The 19,076-nt window shown below is 48.7% G+C and overlaps 1 protein-coding gene across 6 annotated transcripts in view; it reads left to right on the forward strand.

Annotated features, from left to right (window-relative positions):
- Positions 1-19,076, forward strand: part of DAAM1 (dishevelled associated activator of morphogenesis 1) — a 96,257-nt gene that overhangs the window by 28,734 nt on the left and 48,447 nt on the right. For all 6 annotated transcript variants that reach the window (XM_065838458.2, XM_065838460.2, XM_071809764.1 and 3 more), the window contains one exon: positions 8,775-8,998. In XM_065838458.2, coding sequence (XP_065694530.1) covers positions 8,816-8,998 — 183 coding nt within the window. In that variant the 5' untranslated portion in view covers positions 8,775-8,815. The remainder of the gene's footprint in view (positions 1-8,774; positions 8,999-19,076) is intronic.

The raw sequence follows: 19,076 nt of genomic DNA on the forward strand, positions 1-19,076 counted from the left end.
GCAGGCGGTGGGTTTGTGCAGTTCTGGGAAACCTGAGTCCTGCTGTCCTGCGGCATGGGGTGGTAGAGCTCAGTCCTGGTCAATGTGGGGCTTTTGCCATAAGCTACATTGTTTTACATCTACATACAAAAAAAATATAATCAAACCATCCAATTAGTCTTGCCTGCTGTTCTCGCCTGCTTTTCTTTATCGTGTTTAAATGCAAACAGTCTTTTAGTGTAATGTAATTAAGAATTGCTGCTTTTTCCCAGGCCGGGCGGGAGCAGGCGTCGCGCTGGAGCTGTTGGGATGGCGTTGTGCCCGGCGCAAGCTCACGTATATTGTTTTTCAGCGTTCATCTGCTGTAGCATGGGGAGATATTAGTGTCATACTGGAAGGAAAGCGGCAGGCTATTTCTGCCATCAGACATATTTATCAAGGAATTCTCAACCCTCTGTTCGTACTTCAGGGGGAAAAATCACTCTGGATTAACATCAGGATTTAAAAATCTTTAGATGGAAATCAGCATTGCAGATGGGTAGGTCAGCTGAGAGATCTGACAAGTGTGGTTTGCTTGCTCTGGGCACTTTCTGGACAACAAGTTTAATGATATCTTGAAGTTTAATGATATCTACCCATCAGGGGCCCTGGTAGCAAGGACTCCTATTTACAGCAGCCTCCAACCAGTTTCCATTTTGAAAGAGAAAAAAACCAACTTGCTACACATTACAAGCTGCGTGAACACCCGTGGTTCCAGTAGCCTCACCTTAAGCTTGGGTAATCCTAAAAATCTCCAAACACAACCCAAAACTAGGCTGTGGAGACTCAGCCAGTAGCTCCTTGTTGCTTTGCTGTGCGTTGCGGTGCTGATGGAATAGAAGCATCTGCTGTTGAGCAACTTGGAAACTCCAATTCGCAAAGCCAAATTAATTAAGAGGCTTTAAGAGAGGAAAAACCTGCTTGTCTTCCCCCTTGGTTTTACACTTGGAGAGCCCCTCGCACCCCAGGGATTACTGCTGGAACGGGGAGCAGTGAAATGGAAAGTTCAACGGTGAGGCTTTGCATATGATAAATCAAAGTCACAAGGCCAAATATTCATTGGAGGAGCAGGGCATGAAGCTGGGAGGGGGAGGAAAAAAAGGGGGAATTAAAATCAAGGAAGGTTTTTTATTGAACTATTGTTCTCCAGGAAAAGGCTAATTGGCAAACAAATATCCTCCTCCAGTGGGAAATACAGCGTCTCTCTCCCCGCTTGCCAGGCTGTTGGGTTTTTATTGACAAAAGCTTTGCATCATCAAAGGGAGTAGTCAACGCCGGGAGTGATCTCGGAAATGAAGTGACTTAAATCCACGTCCTCTTGGATGGAGAGGGAAATACTTGAGAGGGGAGGTCTCCTGCCACCAGCCAGGCTGAGGGGGCAGGAGGTTTCTGATCACCGAAGCTGCTCTTCCTGGCTAATTATATGTAACTTGTGATACCCTGGGGTGGGCTTCACAGCTTGGTATTATCTGCATCCTGGAGATGTTGTGTGCTTCACGTGTTTTCCCACAGCTGGGGCCAAAACCAGTGATGGAAAAGGAGTGGGGCTGGATATTGGCTTGTGATGGGGATGGAGCTGGGATGGAGGAGGATGCTCACCCCGGGGTGCTTGGTGGTGCAGAGCAGCCCCTGAGCTGCCCAGGGAGTCTTGCATCCCTGCCTTGGCTGTTTTTGACTTCAAGGGCTGCCCAGCCAAGGCCTGACATTGCCAGCCCAGACATCTGCCCTGAGAGACCAGGTTCTTCTCGAGGCTGTGGGCTTTCAGGAGAGCCCCAGGCTGGTGCTAATCCCTCCTCGTGTGTGACCTTGTCTCTGAAAGGGCTGTCTCTGCCCCTTTGAGCCCCACCACAATGCAGCGTCGGCAGCTGCTGCCCCAAAACAAGAGCTGGGTGAGGGGAACACTAGGAGGGATGGCCCCTTGTGTCACCTTTCCTTTCTGCTGGATTTTTCTGTCCTGCCTTTTAAAGCTGGTCTGGGGGCAGGGGGATTCTGCAGCATCCTTCCTTGAGAGCCCCCCACCACCTGTGGATTTCTAGGAAGGCTTAACCTGCCTCCAACAAGAGTTTTCAGGATGCAAATCATTCAAGGTGTTTAAAGGAGGAACACGCAAGTTGAAAGGTATTTGTTGTGCCACCAAGCCACCCTGCTTTTTGCTTTGCTAAAGGAACACAAATCTGCCCGGCTGCTGGAAAAAAAGCATGTGTGTGTTTGCAGAATTGGGTCGTTTAGCACCCTAGTGAGCATTAAGAAATATCTATATATTTATATAGGTTCCCAAACTGGGTCTTGCCTGTGGTTCCACGCTTGTTGTCCTTGTTCCTGAAATAAATGGCATTTGCCTGAGCTGATCTGCTGGAGCTCCTGTAACAACTGGTCTGTAGCGGTTTAGAAGGTCTGGCACCAGTGCTCAGCTCATCACCCATTAAATTAACCCTGCTGATGGAGAAAATGTGACGTCCTTCAGTGTTAATGTGCCACTCACCATCTAGCTGACTGGGAAGCTTCCAGCAAGGTTTGGTTCTTGGTCCTCAAAAACTAAATGAAGTTTTGCTCCAGCAGCATCTTCCTGGTTCGATTCATCAGTGCACCGAGCTGTGCTGGTTTCTGCAGCCACAAGGTAAAGGGCTCTGTGGGTATCCCTGATGTAGATTCCCACCATGAAGAATGGATGCTGCAAGCCCTCAGCATCTTCTCCTTGGACCCAAGCTTATCTCCGTGCCCTGGGACAGACATAGTTCTGCAACACGCTGGCAGCGATCCCCGCTCTGGATTTTTGCTGGCTTGCCAAACTGAGCAGCGCTGCCCTAAGGATTGATTTCAGTTGGAAAGCGTTAAGACAGACCTCGTTTCACCCTGCTGTGCGCCACGTTCTTCCCCCCAAAAACTGGATTGCAGAGTCAACAGCGCGTGTGCTTCCCTTGGCAGGGAGCTCGCTCCTGCAACGGAGAGGCACCTTGCAAACCGAGCCGTGATATGCTTGCAGTGTGATGGGGTGGTTGCTCTTTTTCCTGGGCAGCATCATCAACGCTTCTAGATAGGAAAAAATCTCTCCCAGCACTTTTATTGCTTGCAGTAGGTGTAAATTTGTTTAGGTGGAAAAAGGAAGGCTTTTTCTGGTGTTTTACAAATTTGTGCAGCTGGGTTCTTTTCCCCATCAATGAATGTATGAGTGTTTACTGGCTCCGTGAAAAAAGTGATTTGATTTTTCTTGCCGAATTTCACCATCGAGTCCCTAAAGCTTGTCTGCTCTTGAGCAACATAAACTTCATTCTTGTGAGACAGCAGGCCCAGATGTACACTTCAGGTTGTGACGAATTCCACAATAAAAGCAAATAATACAAAGAGGAGGTGACACATTCGAGGCAAACGCTGGGTTTTTGACAGTGCTGGCAGATGGGGCTTTCCAGGAGTGAGCTGAGAGCTTGCGACCACAACCAGCTCCTGCCAGCATCCTTTGGGCACCGGACAGCCGGTGCAAGATTTGGAGATGCAAAACCCTCTTTATTGAGTTCACCGAGTATAACAGGACTTCTGGGAAGGGGGAGGAGGATCTGGTAATTCAGGATTTGGCAGATGTATTTATAAATCCATGAAACCCAAGTCTTTGAGATTTGCTTATGCTGAGAATTACAGCTCTTGTGATTTAGCGATGAGTCAGGCTCCTCCTGGCAGCTGGTTTTCCTGCGGCATCACGGGAAGGGTCCTGTCCCCATCCCCTTTCATGGCTGCTGTTTCACAGGTGGATGTACGGAGGAAAGGCAATCATCAAACAGTTTAAAGCCTTTAGGCAAGTGTTTTGCCTTTTTTTTCCCCCTCTTGCCCATACATGTGGATTTCCACCAAACACAAACATTCCCCTCCTGTATAGACTGTGTGTGGAAACAGCTTTACGATGGAGAAAGGGGGTTTTGGAAGTGGGAATGGAAGCTTATGGCCAAAAAAATCATCCTGGTTGCTTTTAACAGGAATGGCGATGCCAAGGATACCGGCACTGTGCTCAGCGTGGGGTCTGGGCTGGAGCTGCTGGTGATGGGCTCAGGTCCTCTGGGCTTCTGCATTGGAGGGAAAGGTGGCTCCTTCTTAGAGGAAGGCAACCCTATTTCTGAGCTTTTCATCCACACAAGGGCTCAGTTTCAAAGTTGTGGGGTTCTGTTTGTTCGTTTGTCTGGGTTTTGTTTGTTTTAGTTAAATAATGCTTAGATCCTCCTCATTAAAAAGAGTTTCTTTGCATTAGCTTTGGTGCAACCGCGAAACAGAGCAGCACTTCTTGGTCTCGAGAGGGATGAGCCTGAATGCTGCTGCCTGTTTGGAGAATCAGAGCACTGCACATGTGTATTTGAGGGCTTGCAATCGGGGCCAAACTTGAGCAGAGGTCAGGTTAGCAGGCGAGGCCAAAGAGGCTGCCAGCTGTCTTGGGTCCGTAAGGTGAAAAATCACAATATGTCCAGGGAAAGCTTTCCTGTTTCTCAGAGGATGCCTCAAATGTAGAGCTGGTCTGAAAAATGCTGCAGGAGCATCTGGCTTTTATTGCTGTGGAGATCTGGATGTGACTTATCATGGGAGGAAAATCATCTAGAATTGTTTGTTTTTAAAAAATTATGCAAAATACAGGATATTTCAGAAAGATGCACTCAATTTGAAGTCACTATCTCTGCAAATGTTTTTGTAATTGTAACACGTTGCCATCGTGAAACATACTGCTTTGGAATGGGGTCCGTCTTTTTGAAACAAGCTGTAATTAGTGCGTTTGATGTGCACCCCAGCACCGCACCATGCGTTGGGTGTTACGTGATGGGGAGAAGCACCGAGGGAGGGGGCACCATTGCTCAGCAGTGGGATGGGACAAGCGTAGGCTGCAATGTGTGGGATGCCAAATTTCTGCCATCTATATGCTGTAAAAAGTGGTCCAGGACACCCGGCTCTAGCACTCACTCGGGGTGACGGTGTCTTCCAAAACTGCCCGCTGAGGCAAAGCACCTCCTGGGCACCGCCAACCAAGAAGGTCACTTTGCACTGATGGAAGTCAGAAATTTCCATCAGTCGGGAGCATCCCAGGCTGCACTGAAACTCTGTGGGGTGAGAGGATGGAAAGCTTGATGTGGCCCAAGATGCTGAAATCAGTCAGGGCTTGGCAGAGATGGTCAGTGAGCATCTATGCACTTGCACAAAAATTCTCTCCCCTTATGCAATGTGCTGAAATAAAGCTCCCCATTGAGAAAGAGCTCGCTCAGGATCTTGCATCCTCGTTTTGGGAGAGGAGCCAAAAAAACAACATGCTAATATTAATATTTGAGGATTTATCTCCTAGCTTCTGGGTGGGTTGGAGGCAGGTGCGAAGGAGAGCGTGCACACTCCTTTTGCATGCGTTTGTACCCTTGCTGGGTATTTTTAGGCTGCAGACCGCAACACTGCAATACCAGTATTGGCTTTAAACCAGCTTGTTGGGGCATCGGTCACAGACAGGCTTTGACAGCATGTTGCTCCACGAGGGCTAATTTAGCTTGTTGAGGAGGCTGTTGAATACGCAAGCAGTAATTGCTGCTCTCGTTTCCTTAAAGCAAGGGCGGAAGCGACACCAGGGTCCAATTTTCTCCTAATGAGTGATTTCATTTAAGCACTGCTTAGGGCAATGTAGGCTTTTTGGTTTTTTCCTATTTTTTTTTTTTTTAGGGCTGAGAAAAACAACAAAACTTGTCTCTGTGCATTGCTGAGCTGCAGCCCATGGCCTCTGTGCTGCATGGGGTCCCTGGCTGGTCTTGGTGCCATGTGTGGGCTAAGTTCCTTCTCCTCCTCCTCTTCCTTCTCTTCCTTGTTCTCCTCTCCCTAGGCTTCCAGGCTGAGCCCGTTGCACACACATTTCCACCCTTGTTTCAGTGAAAGAGAAGTTGTTTGGAAATGATTCAGCCCTGTTGGTCCTTCCTTGGGATCTGGGCTTTGGCTAGAAATTTCCTGAACGACCCTTCCCATCCTATCATCTTCCCTGGCTCTGTACAGAGGCAATTAAACTTAATTTATTCTGGCCTGCTCAATAGTGAAGGCCAGAAGGCACCATTAGATCACAATCTGGCTTAAATTTATTGATCTAATTAGCGCTCAAAGGTATAAATGAGAGGTGGGAGCAGGACACTTAACACGTGATGCTGCGTGGGACCGGTCCCTTCTGCTCTCCTTAACACAAGCCGCCAGGTTGCCAGGGGCTGTCAGTTTTTCTCCGTGAATAGCTGTTTTCTGTAGGATTTGCAGGGAAGGAGAAGGCTGCGGAGCTGGACTTTGTTCTGACGGTGCAATCTGTGCTGTCTGCAGATCCCGACGACCTGCCAGGGAGCCGCCGTGTTTTGATTTTGATTCATCATTTCAATGAATATTCATCAGCCTTCTGAAGGTTTAATGCTATTTGCTTGGTAGCTAACATGTTCTCTCTCTAACCCTTTTTTAGCCTTTGTTGCTAATAACCTACAGCCCACTCAGCCTGCACTATAGGGTGGTTTGGTTTTTTTAATTGTTTACAGGTGAAAATGAGAAACCTCAGTAGCTCCAAAGCTGGAAGCAGCTCAAAAATACCTTGTCTTGGTTGCTACGTGACTGTCTGCTTTAAAACCCAAAAGAAAATCTTGCCTTTTGGTCTGTCATTCAAACTCATCGTACAACATCATCAGGAGCGTGTATCTCTGAAGAGCAGGTGGTGTTCTGATGAAAGTTTCCTGTACATTTTGGTAAACCCAAGTCAGAGCTTGCACATAGCGGTGAGTTTCATGGATGAGGTTGGCACAGCGTTGAAAAGGAGATCGAGAACACCTTGTGGAAGAGGAGAACGGGTCCGTTTGCTCTGGACCAGCATCAGGAGCAGGGTGAGGCCCCTTGGGAATGACCAAGTGACCAAACTTCGCAAAGTTGAGGATGTGTGGGTCAGGACTGAGCTCCTGCTGAGGCACAAAGTGCCGGGCAAGCCACCAGCATCTCCCTCTTCGCCTGCTCCTCGTGGCTTTTTAAAACCCAAACCAGCAACATTTTCCACTGCGTTGGAGGGAACAGAGGCCTGTGTGCCTTTGCTTTTTAGTTTCCTTCCCTCCTTGAGGAAAGAGACTCCCCAGCAGGTCCCAAGCCCCTCCTAACACCGAGGGATGCCAGCAGGCTGCTAATGGATTTACTGCGGTGCTGGATACCGAGGAGCTGCGATGAGAGAGATTTGATAACAGCTGAAATTCCTTTGGTGGCTACGTTTTTCCTAAGTCCAAGATGCTAAATGTGAAATGAGATTTGGGGATGTTTAGGAAGGGTTGACCCTCAGGACTGGGCACAGGGCAGTTGCACAGCCTGGGATTGTCCTGCGTGAAGACCCAATAGATGTTTCACATTGTTTGTGCTTCAGCAGATGTGCTAAAAACTTTCCATCAAAGATCATTTCAAGGGTCAGATTCTCTGATAGAGTAATGTGGATAGAGGCTGAGTTTTCTGCACAGTCCCTGTTTTGGGAGTGCAGCGTTTGCCTCGCAAGCGGTGGTACAGGGTCCGACCTCAGCTCTGCCCCCAACCTGCCTCCAGTGCTGGCTCTCTGTGGCTGTTTATTTGGGTGTCTAAATCTGTAATCAGAGGGGAACAGCTGGCTCCAGGGAGATCAGACACTTCCCTCCAAATACTGACCATTTTTCCCAAGTCTCTTCATAGATTTGTTAATAAAACTGAGTCATCCATATTTCAGCCTTCTGTATTAACCTTGGCTGTTTGTCCTGTCTCTTAACATCTCGGCGTCTTGTTTTGCAGAGATAAAATCTGTGGGTGTGTGGCTTTATAAGACAAATGTTTAGGCTTTTTTAAAAGTCTCTACTTTGCTGGTTGACTTTTCTCGTTAGGGTGTTTCTCTGCCATCCTCATTCCTCATAGGTGGGTCTCCTCTTGTATCATTGTCTCGACAGTCACAATTTTGGGGCAGTGTTTGCCTGGTCCTTGCCATTATCAGTTGGGCATGACGTGTCTGCCCTGAACTCTGCTTCAAACCTGAGTTTCAGAAATCAGCAAAGCCCAAGTGGCCTCTGGCACGAGCAATGCCCCACATAAGCACTGCGTAGGAAAGTCTGAGCTACCGGCACCGTGTGATTTTTATCAGCTCAAATCGCGTCTTGTAAATATTTACTGGAATTTCAAGTAGGGTTTATCTAATTAAAACCAAGCAAAACTTTCCACGAAAAAGAGCCACCCAACCGGCGGTTACTGGTGGATGTTTAGGGACATGTTTAAGAGTTGGAGGGAAGAATATAGGATATTTTCTCAGCTCTGCTGCTGTCTGTGGCATCCTGAGCCACATCAGGTCTTCAAGCACTGAGTCACACATGCTGGGGACCACGTACCTGGTTGCCCCAAGCACATCCAGCTATTCCTGGCAGCAGCCGCCTAACTTTGCCGTACGCCCGACTGGACTGAGACAGGGGCTGGCCTGGCTGCCACAGCACGGGGCGGTCACTGGGAATTTGCTGGGATTTGCAGCAGTGGTGGGGGTCCAGGACTCCTCTCCACGGGGCCGGTGGCACATCTCCCTGCCGCTGCTGGCTTCAGCACAAGGCAAGCAAATGTATCTTCTTAATTTGTCAAGGTTGCCAGGACCGTAAACATCAAAACTGAGCAGAAATATTTGGCACGTAAACCGTCTCCGCTCTTCCCCTCCGTGCCGAGCGCGTGGGTGGCTTTGGTTCCTCCTCCTGTCGATGGGACGGGAGCTGTGGGGCGGCCGCTCCAGCCTCCGCTCTTCTCTTCCCCTTCAGGATCTAGCGCCCAGGAGGGAGGGACGCCGAGGGTTTTGGCCATGGCCCCAAGGAAGAGGAGCAGTCGGGGGATCTCCTTCATCTTCTGCTGCTTTCGCAGCAGCGACCACCCCGAGATCACGTACCGGCTGCGCAATGACAGCAGCTTCGCCCTGCAGACCATGGAGCCCGCGCTGCCCATGCCGCCGGTGGAGGAGCTGGACGTCATGTTCACCGAGCTGGTGGTGAGTAGGATGCTTTTTTATTTCTATTTATTTTTTCTCCCTGTTTTTTTCCCATATTTATAATCTCCCCAGGCTTAGTTTTGAGTTTCTGGGCAAACCCTGGTGTGAAGGAAGCATCAGGGGCTGCTATTGGGAGCAGTTCTGTGCTGAACCTTGGGCTTTGCTCATCCCTAATGTTCTCCCACTCTGGGGTGGTTTCTCTTTCTCGTTAGAAAGCCTTGATTTCTTAGAGCAGGGCTTTGGGGCTGGTCTGGCTTCGTGCACCTCCAGGGTGATGCGGGGGCGTCCGAGCCGGTAAAGCAGGTTGTCTCCATAGGTGCAAAGTGACTGTACCTGCTGGGCACTCTGCGTTGTAGGAATTCTTGGGTGTGGGCTAATTGTGATTTGGAGAGTCAGGATACCTTTTCTCGGTCCCTCAGTATGAAAACTCTGACAAATATGAATAAAATTTAAAAAAAAAAAAAAAGCTGAAAAAAAGCTTGATTTCTTCCAAGCAGAAACATTTTGGAGTGGCTTGTTGGATAGGCCCAGAGTGCTCCACTCTGAGTTGATTCACCAGTGAAAGGGGTTTTCTCTATGGTGTTTTGATGTGTAGAGGGAACTGGGAGTCGTGATGCTGGTCACTCACACCTCATGATATAGCACGTCCTGTTAGGTGCCAGGCAGCATGATTTTGGTCAGCCAGACCCCTTGGTAGAGGGGACCTCTGGGTTGTATTATGACAGACCATTTTGCCAAGATGTCCTTCTCCATGGGTGGGATGTGATGGCAGACTGGGACACTCAACACAGCATGGCGGGATGAGACCTCCTTGCAGCAGAGCCTGTTCTTGCAAAGAAGCAAAACGCTGCCAGTCAGATTTGGTTTGTTCAGGTGGAGCGTGCACTCTCTGCTCCACATTTTTCTCTACTGATAACTTGGCCAAATCAGATTTTCCTGGGGAAATTCCTTCCCATGGAAAACTTTCTCCATGCCCCAGCCGGAGGCGGTGTAAGGGCTTGTGCTGCGGCTCAGCATCGCATATGCCCATGGTGTTTTCCTTAGCCTGTGATTTTCAAAGCATCTCTCCCAAATTCGTGCATATTCCATGCTGCAGGGGTCTGCTCTCTGTGCAGTGGGGCAGGATCCCAGCTGGGGCCAGGGCATGCCCTGCGGTGGCCCTTCTGCTCTCCATCCCTTGCTCCATGCTGCCAAGATTTGGGGATTTTTCCCCCGGCCAAGGGTGAGAACAAGGCTGGGAGGCAGCTGCTGCTCCAGGGAACGCCGGCAGCAGGAGCCGTGCTGGCTCCTGAGGGCTGAAGTCATTTGTCGGGGGGGGACAGTGAGTTCCCACCACGCTCCTGTGCAAGCAGCTGCAACCCCCTGGCTCCCCAAAAAACCCATCAGGCAGATCTCAACCCAAGCCAGCACTCGGGGGGAGGGAAGCTGAGCTCTGCCCTGTGGGTGCAAGAGGGCAGATTCCCATTCAGGGGGAGTGAAGCTGCAAATCCACCCTCCCTCTCCACTACAACAGCTTCTTCTTGCTCTCAGTAACCTGTTGGTGTCGGGTATTAAATTTCAGCATTAGTTAAATGGTTTGGAAAGTGTCCCACTGTTTCTGTATAAACCCACTGTGTAACATTTGGAAGAGAGACAGAGAAAGCACTCAGAGGCGCTGGGCTGATTTTTACGCCTGCGGGAGCCCGATGCCACCCAGCCCATCACGCTCGACCTTCCAAGGTGGGATGGCTTGTGCCCACTCTGTGGGACCAAGCTCCCTCCAAAGTCCTTGGTTGTCTCAATCGGTTGAGTTGAGGGAAGTCAAAGGGGTTGGAGGGGACCTGGAGGCTTTGCCAGCCCAGGTTGGTCCTTGGCCAACTCTGCTCTTGCAGCTTATTAGTGACTTTTCTGCCCTGTTTGTTTCCATTAGGGACTTGGAGTGGCAAGGGTGGAAGATTTCAGGCCTGAAATGGGCTGTATCTTTGGGGACGGTGCAGCAGTGGGTTTGGTCACCAGGGTGGACCAGGGTCTATCTCAGAGACCAACAGCCCCACAGGGTCCCTGCTCTACAGATCTCAGCCTGCTGAGCACATCAAAGGGCAAAACCTCTTTCTTTTTGAAGCCATCCCACAGAATATTCTCTCAGCTTTGGGTGTTTTTAAGTGTGCCTGTTCATCTGAGTCGGGAAATATCTCTAGTGTGAGAAATCAGTGATTGTCCTATGCCAACAGCAGAGGACCAGGGCGAGAGCTGCAGAGGGACGTGGAGGAGCTGACTCCAAGGTCAGCTAAAGGCTTGATCTGCCCTCCTAGTATGTGTTTCATGACCTGCTCTGTGTTACATGAACACTTTGGATTTTAATTAGTATAGTTAAATAGAATAAAAGTTGGGCTTTTATTCTATGGCTGTGCAAGTGTTTCTCAGGAGGAACATCAGAGGAAAAGGGGGTGTTTTATTTTTACCAGGGTGCAAACAGGAACAATCAGCCTGTAAGAAATGCCCTATGTCCATCCTGGCTGCAGGGACGATGTGCCCTGTCCCAGCCAGCGGCACACAGCAGGCAGGGCTTTTCCCTGGCTCAGTCCAGATGCAGATGTTGTTGCTGTTGTCAATGACTGATCACTGCTTCCTCCCGGAGGGACCTTTTCCCTTTCCCTTCCTTTTCCCCGGACTGGACTGAATGGGTTTTCGTCAGGGTATTGTTGAGATGTCGCTCAAGCAGGCACCGGCCCCGTCTGAAAGGCTTTTCTTTGTCCGCTGTCCTGCCGGGGCTCTGGCTCAGCCACCCAGGGAGGAGCAGGTGCTGGCAGGGAGGTGCAGACAAAAGCGGGGTGTTTCAGGAAGATTTACTAGTTCACAGCTCCCTTGGCTGGGACAAGGCTTTTCAAATTCGTGCAGCTCTCCTTGCATTGATATTGATGCGTCCCACTGGCTCGGGCCGACAGTGTTTGCTTCCATCATGCAGCGATGTGGTACCCGCCAGGCAACATCCATTGGATTTAGAGGATTTCGGGAGCCATCGGTCCTCTCGTAGGACACATCAGAAGGATCGCTGTGCCATGGGGCTGCTCAGCCCCGGCGAGGGGGAATATCTGGAGCTGCACGAGCTGCCTGCAAACCAAGAGAACAAAGCGGAGCCATCTGCCACGGCTTCTTTCAAGAGGCTCCTGCATATCCAGGCTAACAATACAGCGTTTCTTCAAAGGCTGAAATCTTACTTGCACGCTCAGAGAAAGCACTTGCAAAGCTCAGCATAATGGTGCCATATGGTAGATCTTGCTGTAACAATCCTCTCTATTTTCTGCCAGCAACAAGACTTTCTACCAGATGGGTAAATGACTGATGTCCTTTATATCTGGTAAACAGTCCTTGTCACTCTGAGGTTTGTAATGAAATGCTCTGTGTGTGGTGGTGTGCATCGGCCCTGTGGGATGTGCACCGGGCAGGGGGATGGAGGCACAGGGAGATTGAAAGTTTGCATTGGACGAGTTGGTTGAAAGTTTGCATTGGATGAGTTGCAGCGGCATCTCCATCCCGGCAGTGATGCTCCAGCAGCTCCTCTGACCACCTGGGTGCTGGAAGGAGCTGCCAGGGCCAGGGTGACTTTGCACAGCCCTGGAGCATGAGGTGATGCCTCTCCCTGGTCCCACATATTGCTCCCAGTCTGTGTCTCTGCCAACAGAGGGATGGGCTTGGAGGAGATACTGCCCCAGGTGCTCCTCAAGACATGTCTTCCCAAATACCTGGGCTTTGAGGAAATTCCAGTTACTGGTCCTAATAGGGCTTCTCAGACTTTTCACTTCTGACATGTCATTAGTGATGCAGAAGAAATTAGAGCAACCTCCATCTGGCCCTGCATCCTCCCTGTGATGTGCAGCAGCCCATGTTTAGCCTATGAAACCAGAGCCTCATGTCAGGCTAAACATGAGGAAGAATTTTTTTACAATGAGAGTGATGAAACACTGGCCCAGGTTGGCCAGAGAGGTGGTGGCTGAACCATCCCTGGAGACATCCCAGGCCAGGCTGGACGGGGCTCTGAGCAACCTGAGCTGGTGAAGATGTCCCTGCTCATGGCAGGGGTTGGACTGGATGAGCTTGGAAGGTCCCTTCCCACCCAAACTATTCTATGGTTCCATGACCTTACCCAGGTCCCTCTGCCTGGACTCTAGCAGCCAAAAAGGTTTTGGAGACCTCAGGAGGTGATGCTGGGAGGGGATGTTGGGAGACAGATGGCTGTGCAGTGTCCCCAGCCCCTCGGGCTTCGGATGGCTGCAAACCCTTGCCCACTGACATGGCCAGTGTCACTGAGGGCTTTCACCAGAATCTGCTGGAGGGAGATATTCACACAGGATCTCCAAAGTACTGGGCTTTTTGCCTTCCTCTCACGCGACGTGGAAGGCTGCTCCATCCCTCCCTGCTGCTTTATGAAGTAGTGGAAACTCAGGAGCCTGGGGAACAAAAAATAAAAGGTCTCTGGCAGCTTGAAACATTTATCACAGCATTTTATTTTGCTGTACTTGGGGTAACTAATGCATTTCTTCAGAGCTGCTCTTTGGACGTTATCTGTTAGGAGATAGCATCTCCCGTCACAGAGATTAATTCTGTGTCGCCTCCAAAATGCTTCATGGTGGTTGATCAGTCTGTGGTTCATGACATGGGGTGCTTGGGTGAGATGCTCCATGCATTGCCGGGATCATTGCTGTTATATGCTGCTTGAACAGGGAGTGGAGGACAACCCCAACGCGAGGAGGCGGCGGTGGTGCGGTCAGCGTGAGCGCTGCGACATGTTGATAGCAATGCCAGGTTGGGAACTCACTGCTGGTGATAACCAGTTTTACGTAGGAGCTTAAGTAATGCGCTTTTCCCTCAGTTTCTAAACCAATAAGGAGAAAGTGTGAGGTTTTGGGCCTTGCAAAACCACACGGCTTTTAAGGTAACAGCTGAGGGATCAGCTGCAAAACCCAGCTTTGCATTTCATGCTTGCAGGTCAGCTGTCGTTTTGTGCTGCCTGGTCTTTCCAGCATTAAGGACTTCAGGATTTTGAGAATCACTGAACGGTGACCAAAGCTGTTTTCCTCTATATCCGCAAAGAAAAGCATATGGTTTATACCTAGAAAAAATACAATTGTAGTAGCCCTTGCGTTCTGGGCAAAACCACCCCTTTTTACAGAGTTTATCCAGGACCAGATACTCAGCATGGGGCTCCTGACCCCATCCCACCGCTAGCTCCCAAGAGCGCCCTCGGCTTAAGAATTACTTTTAAAGAGAAAAACCACATTATTCAGTAATATCTGCTTTTAAATTCAGTTTGCAGGGAACCTTGTGCTGTACAAAGCACGGTTTTACCAGGCTGCCCAGGTTTTGCTCATTAGACGAGAACAGCCTGGACCTGCCACGCTCCTGTCCCAGCCCCACCGCTCACAGCGCTTGTTTTCGTCACCTCGCAGCGTTACACCCTCGCAGATAATCTCTTAAACGTATGTTTTGATAGGTAAGCATCTGATAGACAAGTCGCACACCTACACGGTGTGAAAATAAGTATTTTCTGCCTACCCGCGTTTCACGGACCTGAATGAAGTAATCCACCGAGGAATGCTACGTTTCAGCTGAAGCATTTGTGTAATTGCAACATCTGTTACAGCTACAAACCAGAGCGGAGGCTTGCCCAAAAACCGTGCTGTTCCCGACCCGTAATTTTACGAAGGAGCTGTGTTACAGCACAATGTGAACCCCAGCTGAAGTTAGAGAGCACATAAGAAACCCCTTTGTTTCCAGGAGAAGTAGAGCTGAAGTGGAAAAATTACATGGTCTACCTGCTAAATGCTTTCCACTTTGCACTTCGTAAAAGAGGAGGCCTTATCACTGGGAGATGCCTGGGTGGTTCATTCGGTGACCTTAATTGGGACATTCAGGCTTTTTGGCTTGCGCTGGCTCCAGTGTTTCTGACACAGGTCACCATGGAGGGTACCGACCTCGTTAGATGGGGCAATGATCTTCTCCTTCCTGATCGCTAGGTGTTTGGGTGGTGGTGTTGGAGTTATGGGCAGGATTGAGCAGCACGTGGGTTGTGCTTCACCACCAAGCTCAGCAGGAAATGCTCCTGCTGGGAATAGCCATATCTGCCTCGTATCCATTCGCAGATGCTGTCTGTACCACTGTGGTATCTGTCACTGGCAGAGTCTGGGTGTTCCTCGGCATGTGAGCATCACCAAGGCTGGGTTTTGGCAGCTGAGGCTTTCTGCAGCCCCACATGCAGGTTCCTACCTGAGCACCCAGTGGTCCTAATTCCCATCAGCTCCGATGTTCAAATCAATACTGTTATTTACAGGGATCAGCATCCTTCCCCAAAACCACCTGACATCTGTAAGCCCATCTGATGCCCACCTGTGCTAGGTATCTTGCTGGATGTCAAACCTCAGTCAGAAATTGCCTCCCCATAGGGTGATGTTCTGCTTTGCACCTGCTCAAGTTGTTAAAAGTGACCTTAGGATGCTGGGTGTGACCCAAGCCATGGTTGTGGGGAAATGAGGACCACTTGTCCCACCCAAGCCACAGGTATGTGAGGAGCACAATTCCATCCTACATTGCCATCAGCATCAGGCTGTAGCTGACTCCTGCTCCCCTCAGCCACATCCTTAGGGTCCATGCACAGAGCAGTAAATCTTGGGCAGTAGATCTTTCAGGATCGAGTTGGTGTGGGGCTTTGCAGCCACTAATTCCCATCCAGCCCCTTCTCAATGCCCTTCCTAGGATCTTAGCTGAGGAAACCCTCAAGCAGTTTAGCACCAGACCAACCATGCAGAGCTTTCCTAAGCGAGCATCTGCACTGGGCAGGGGACATCTGGAGCCTCACTCGACTCATTGGTTTGACTTCCAACTTCAGTAGCTCTCAGGAATACCAGCAGCAAAGACAGGATCTAGAAACTGTTCGAAAAGGGAAATTGTTTCAGTCCATAAATAGGTGGGAAATCCACATCCAAAACCTTCTTCTGTATTTGCCTGCTGCACTTTATTATGGTACAAGGTGCACCCACCAAAGGGCAGTCATGCCGAGCAGTGGTTGACCTGAATTTAATCCATTTTAGTGATCACGGTAGTAAATAATGGGCCAGTACACCTTATTTTTTTTGTTTTCGGGGTTTATGTACAATTGTGTGTAAAAAGCACAGCGGTGATCCATCTGCAGGGTTTCTAGATCTGAAGGTCCTCTTCAGGTTAAAACTTCGTTGACTGATAATTCAGATTGTAGAAGTACCCTGTGTTAATTAAAATAGGAGGAAGGTTTTCCAGATGATGTCAATGAAAAGGTCACAGAAGGCCAAGCTCAATAAATCAAAAAAAACAAAGGATATATGAGGTTACAGATAAGTATTACAACAGAAAAGATTGAGAACCCTAAGTAGATACTTCTCTTCTAAAAGACATTAGTATTGGAACATGGAGACCTTTAGAACCTTTAGCCTATTAAAATAATTAATTAGACAAAATAATATTGAAGCAGTACGTGCTGTCTGCCTCAGTTAGGTGTTTGAACTGTGGGGAATGTGAACCAGCTGCAGCTAGAGTTTATTGAAGAGCTAAATCAGCTCTCGATGGCCATAATCTTTCCTGCAGAAGAAGAAATGAATACATATTTTATTTATGTCTGTCCAGTCCACTCAGGTCAATAACTGAAAGCTGCAGAGCAGGGTGGGTTGGGGTCTTTTCTCTTACAGTCTGGAACAAAAATTCAATGTGGGAAGAGGTTGACTAGGTGTAAGCACTTTGAAGAGCTTACATGTTATTCCTTGCTGCTACTCATTCCCTTGCTGTAGGCAATTTCCTTTATTCAAAAATTCATTACATGATAAAGGCAAAATTAATAAAAATCTTCTATCTGTTATGCTTATTCATTAAGAAATATGAATAGCTGATTTTTGTTCATGTTCTGTAATTCCAGCTGCAGGGCGTCGTGGGTAAATTAAAAATATACAGTGATAATATGGGCTGGGATTGGTTTGTTTGGGGGGTTGTTTTTCAGTTCTCAGCGTACTCTGGCTGAGAAGATGTGTGATAGGAAGGAGGTATTTTTATTGCTAACACTTAAAATAAAAGACTTCATTCACTACCTTCCTATAAAACAAAACAAAACAACAAAAATGAAAACTAAGATAAATCTGCGCACATTGAGAATAATAAATGTTGCAAATAGAGGATCTCCTCCTGCGGTGCGTGTTGCCTGTGAAGGCTGTTAGTTGTTTGCACTGTCACAGCCACTGATTAATAAGCCTGTTTCTTTAGGAAAAGAGCTTAAAAAGAGAATAAGGGGCTAAATAAGGTGGTTCTGCGGTGGAGGACTACGGCGCAGATCGCAGCCAGGGCTGCGGGCAGCGGAAGATTAGATGAGGTACAGGGGGAAAAATGCTGATTGCCATTTCCCTTGACACTGCAGCGTTCTGGGATAAATCAAATTGATGAACTTGGAGAAGAATGCCTGGAAGAGAGTGAAAAAGCGATATGACCTCTGAGAAAGGAAGCTGATGCAGACTGCAACAGGCCTTTTTTATTTGTTTTTAATTCCCATGCTGTACCGGTTAATGCCAAATGTTGCCAAAAAGTTCCCACTTGTTTCTTTGTTCCTATTTTTCTTCTCTTTCTTTTGTTTCTGAGCAACCTTGGATCTCTTACGCTTAATTTGAGGATGCAGGAGGTCTTGCCTTTATGTGCTGTAGTCTCACAGAGGTTTCTCAATTCTGTGCTTCCATCCGTCAGGAGTAAATTCACTTGCTCTTTATTATGTTGGTCATTTATTGATCTGATGATGTGTTTCTATATGGGTGTGTGTATATACATACACATATGTATGTATTTATAAACCCAGAACAAGACAGCTAATTTTAATTAATTTTTATTTCTATTATGACAATGGCTGACCTCCTTATTTTCCCGTGTCTCCTCCATGTATTACAATTACACAGTTTATCAACCAGAAAGGTGCATTAGATGTCAAAATTTTTCGTCTTCTTTCCTACAACCTCTGAAGGTATTTTGGGGTGCAGACTCCTGTATAGGGAATTGTCCCTTATTGGATCTCTGCTCCCCCGCTACTTCTTGTAGAATGTTTGGTGGCCGATGAGACCTGTGGGATGTGGGGGAAGAACCAGTGGTGGTCATGCTGAGGTGCTGCAGCCATGGGTGCACCAGCTCATCCTGGAGATCATTTCTCAAAGTCAGGAGATTTGCAGCACCCTGCTGGCTTCCTGCTGTTGTCCCCATTAAAGCCTGTGGTTCTCAGCACATGGAAGATGCTAATTGAAACATCCACCATGGCATGGGTGAAGTGGCAGGGACAGGAGCTTGCACCAAGGACCGTAGTGTGATTCTGAGGCTGGACTTCATATCTTTTCTGCTGGAAGGGTCAAACATTTCTTCTAGTGGCAGTACCTTACTTTTCTGCTTGATCTGGCTTTGCCTTCAGGAGATGGTTAGAGACTACGGTGGCTGCAAAACAGAGGTGGTGGACTGTCCCTCTTTGGAGATACTCAAAAACCATACAATCATAGAATCATTTTGGTTGGAAGAGACCCTCAAGATCACTGAGTCCAACCATTAACCCAACACTGGCACTAAACCATGTCCCTAGGAACTTCGTCTGCACATCTTTTGAAGACCTCCAGGGATGGTGACTCCACCACTTCCCTGAGCAGCCTGTTCTAATGTCTGACAACCCTTTCTGGGAAGGATTTTTTCCTAATATCCAATCTGAACCTCCCCTGGCACAACTTGAGGTCATTTCCTCTTGTCCTGTCACTTGTTACTTGAGAGAAGAGACCAACACCCTCCATGCTACAACCCTGTTTCAGATCATTGTAGAGCGATAAGGTCTACCCGAAGACCTTATCTGGACATGCCCATCTGGACATGGTACTGGGCATTTACTCTGGGTAGCCCTGCTTGATCAGGGAGTTGCACCAGAGGGCTGGTGACCTGAGCTCCTCATGCTACCCAGTTGCCAGCTTGGAGAGGTATGGGCCATGGGAGCATCCCCTCTGAATACTGCTGTGTGTCCTCCAAGGGAAAGGGCCAGAGAGGTGGTGGATGCCCCATCCCTGGAGACATC

Source organism: Patagioenas fasciata, chromosome 5 (genome assembly GCF_037038585.1).
Source record: "Patagioenas fasciata isolate bPatFas1 chromosome 5, bPatFas1.hap1, whole genome shotgun sequence".
Lineage (NCBI taxonomy): Eukaryota > Metazoa > Chordata > Aves > Columbiformes > Columbidae > Patagioenas > Patagioenas fasciata.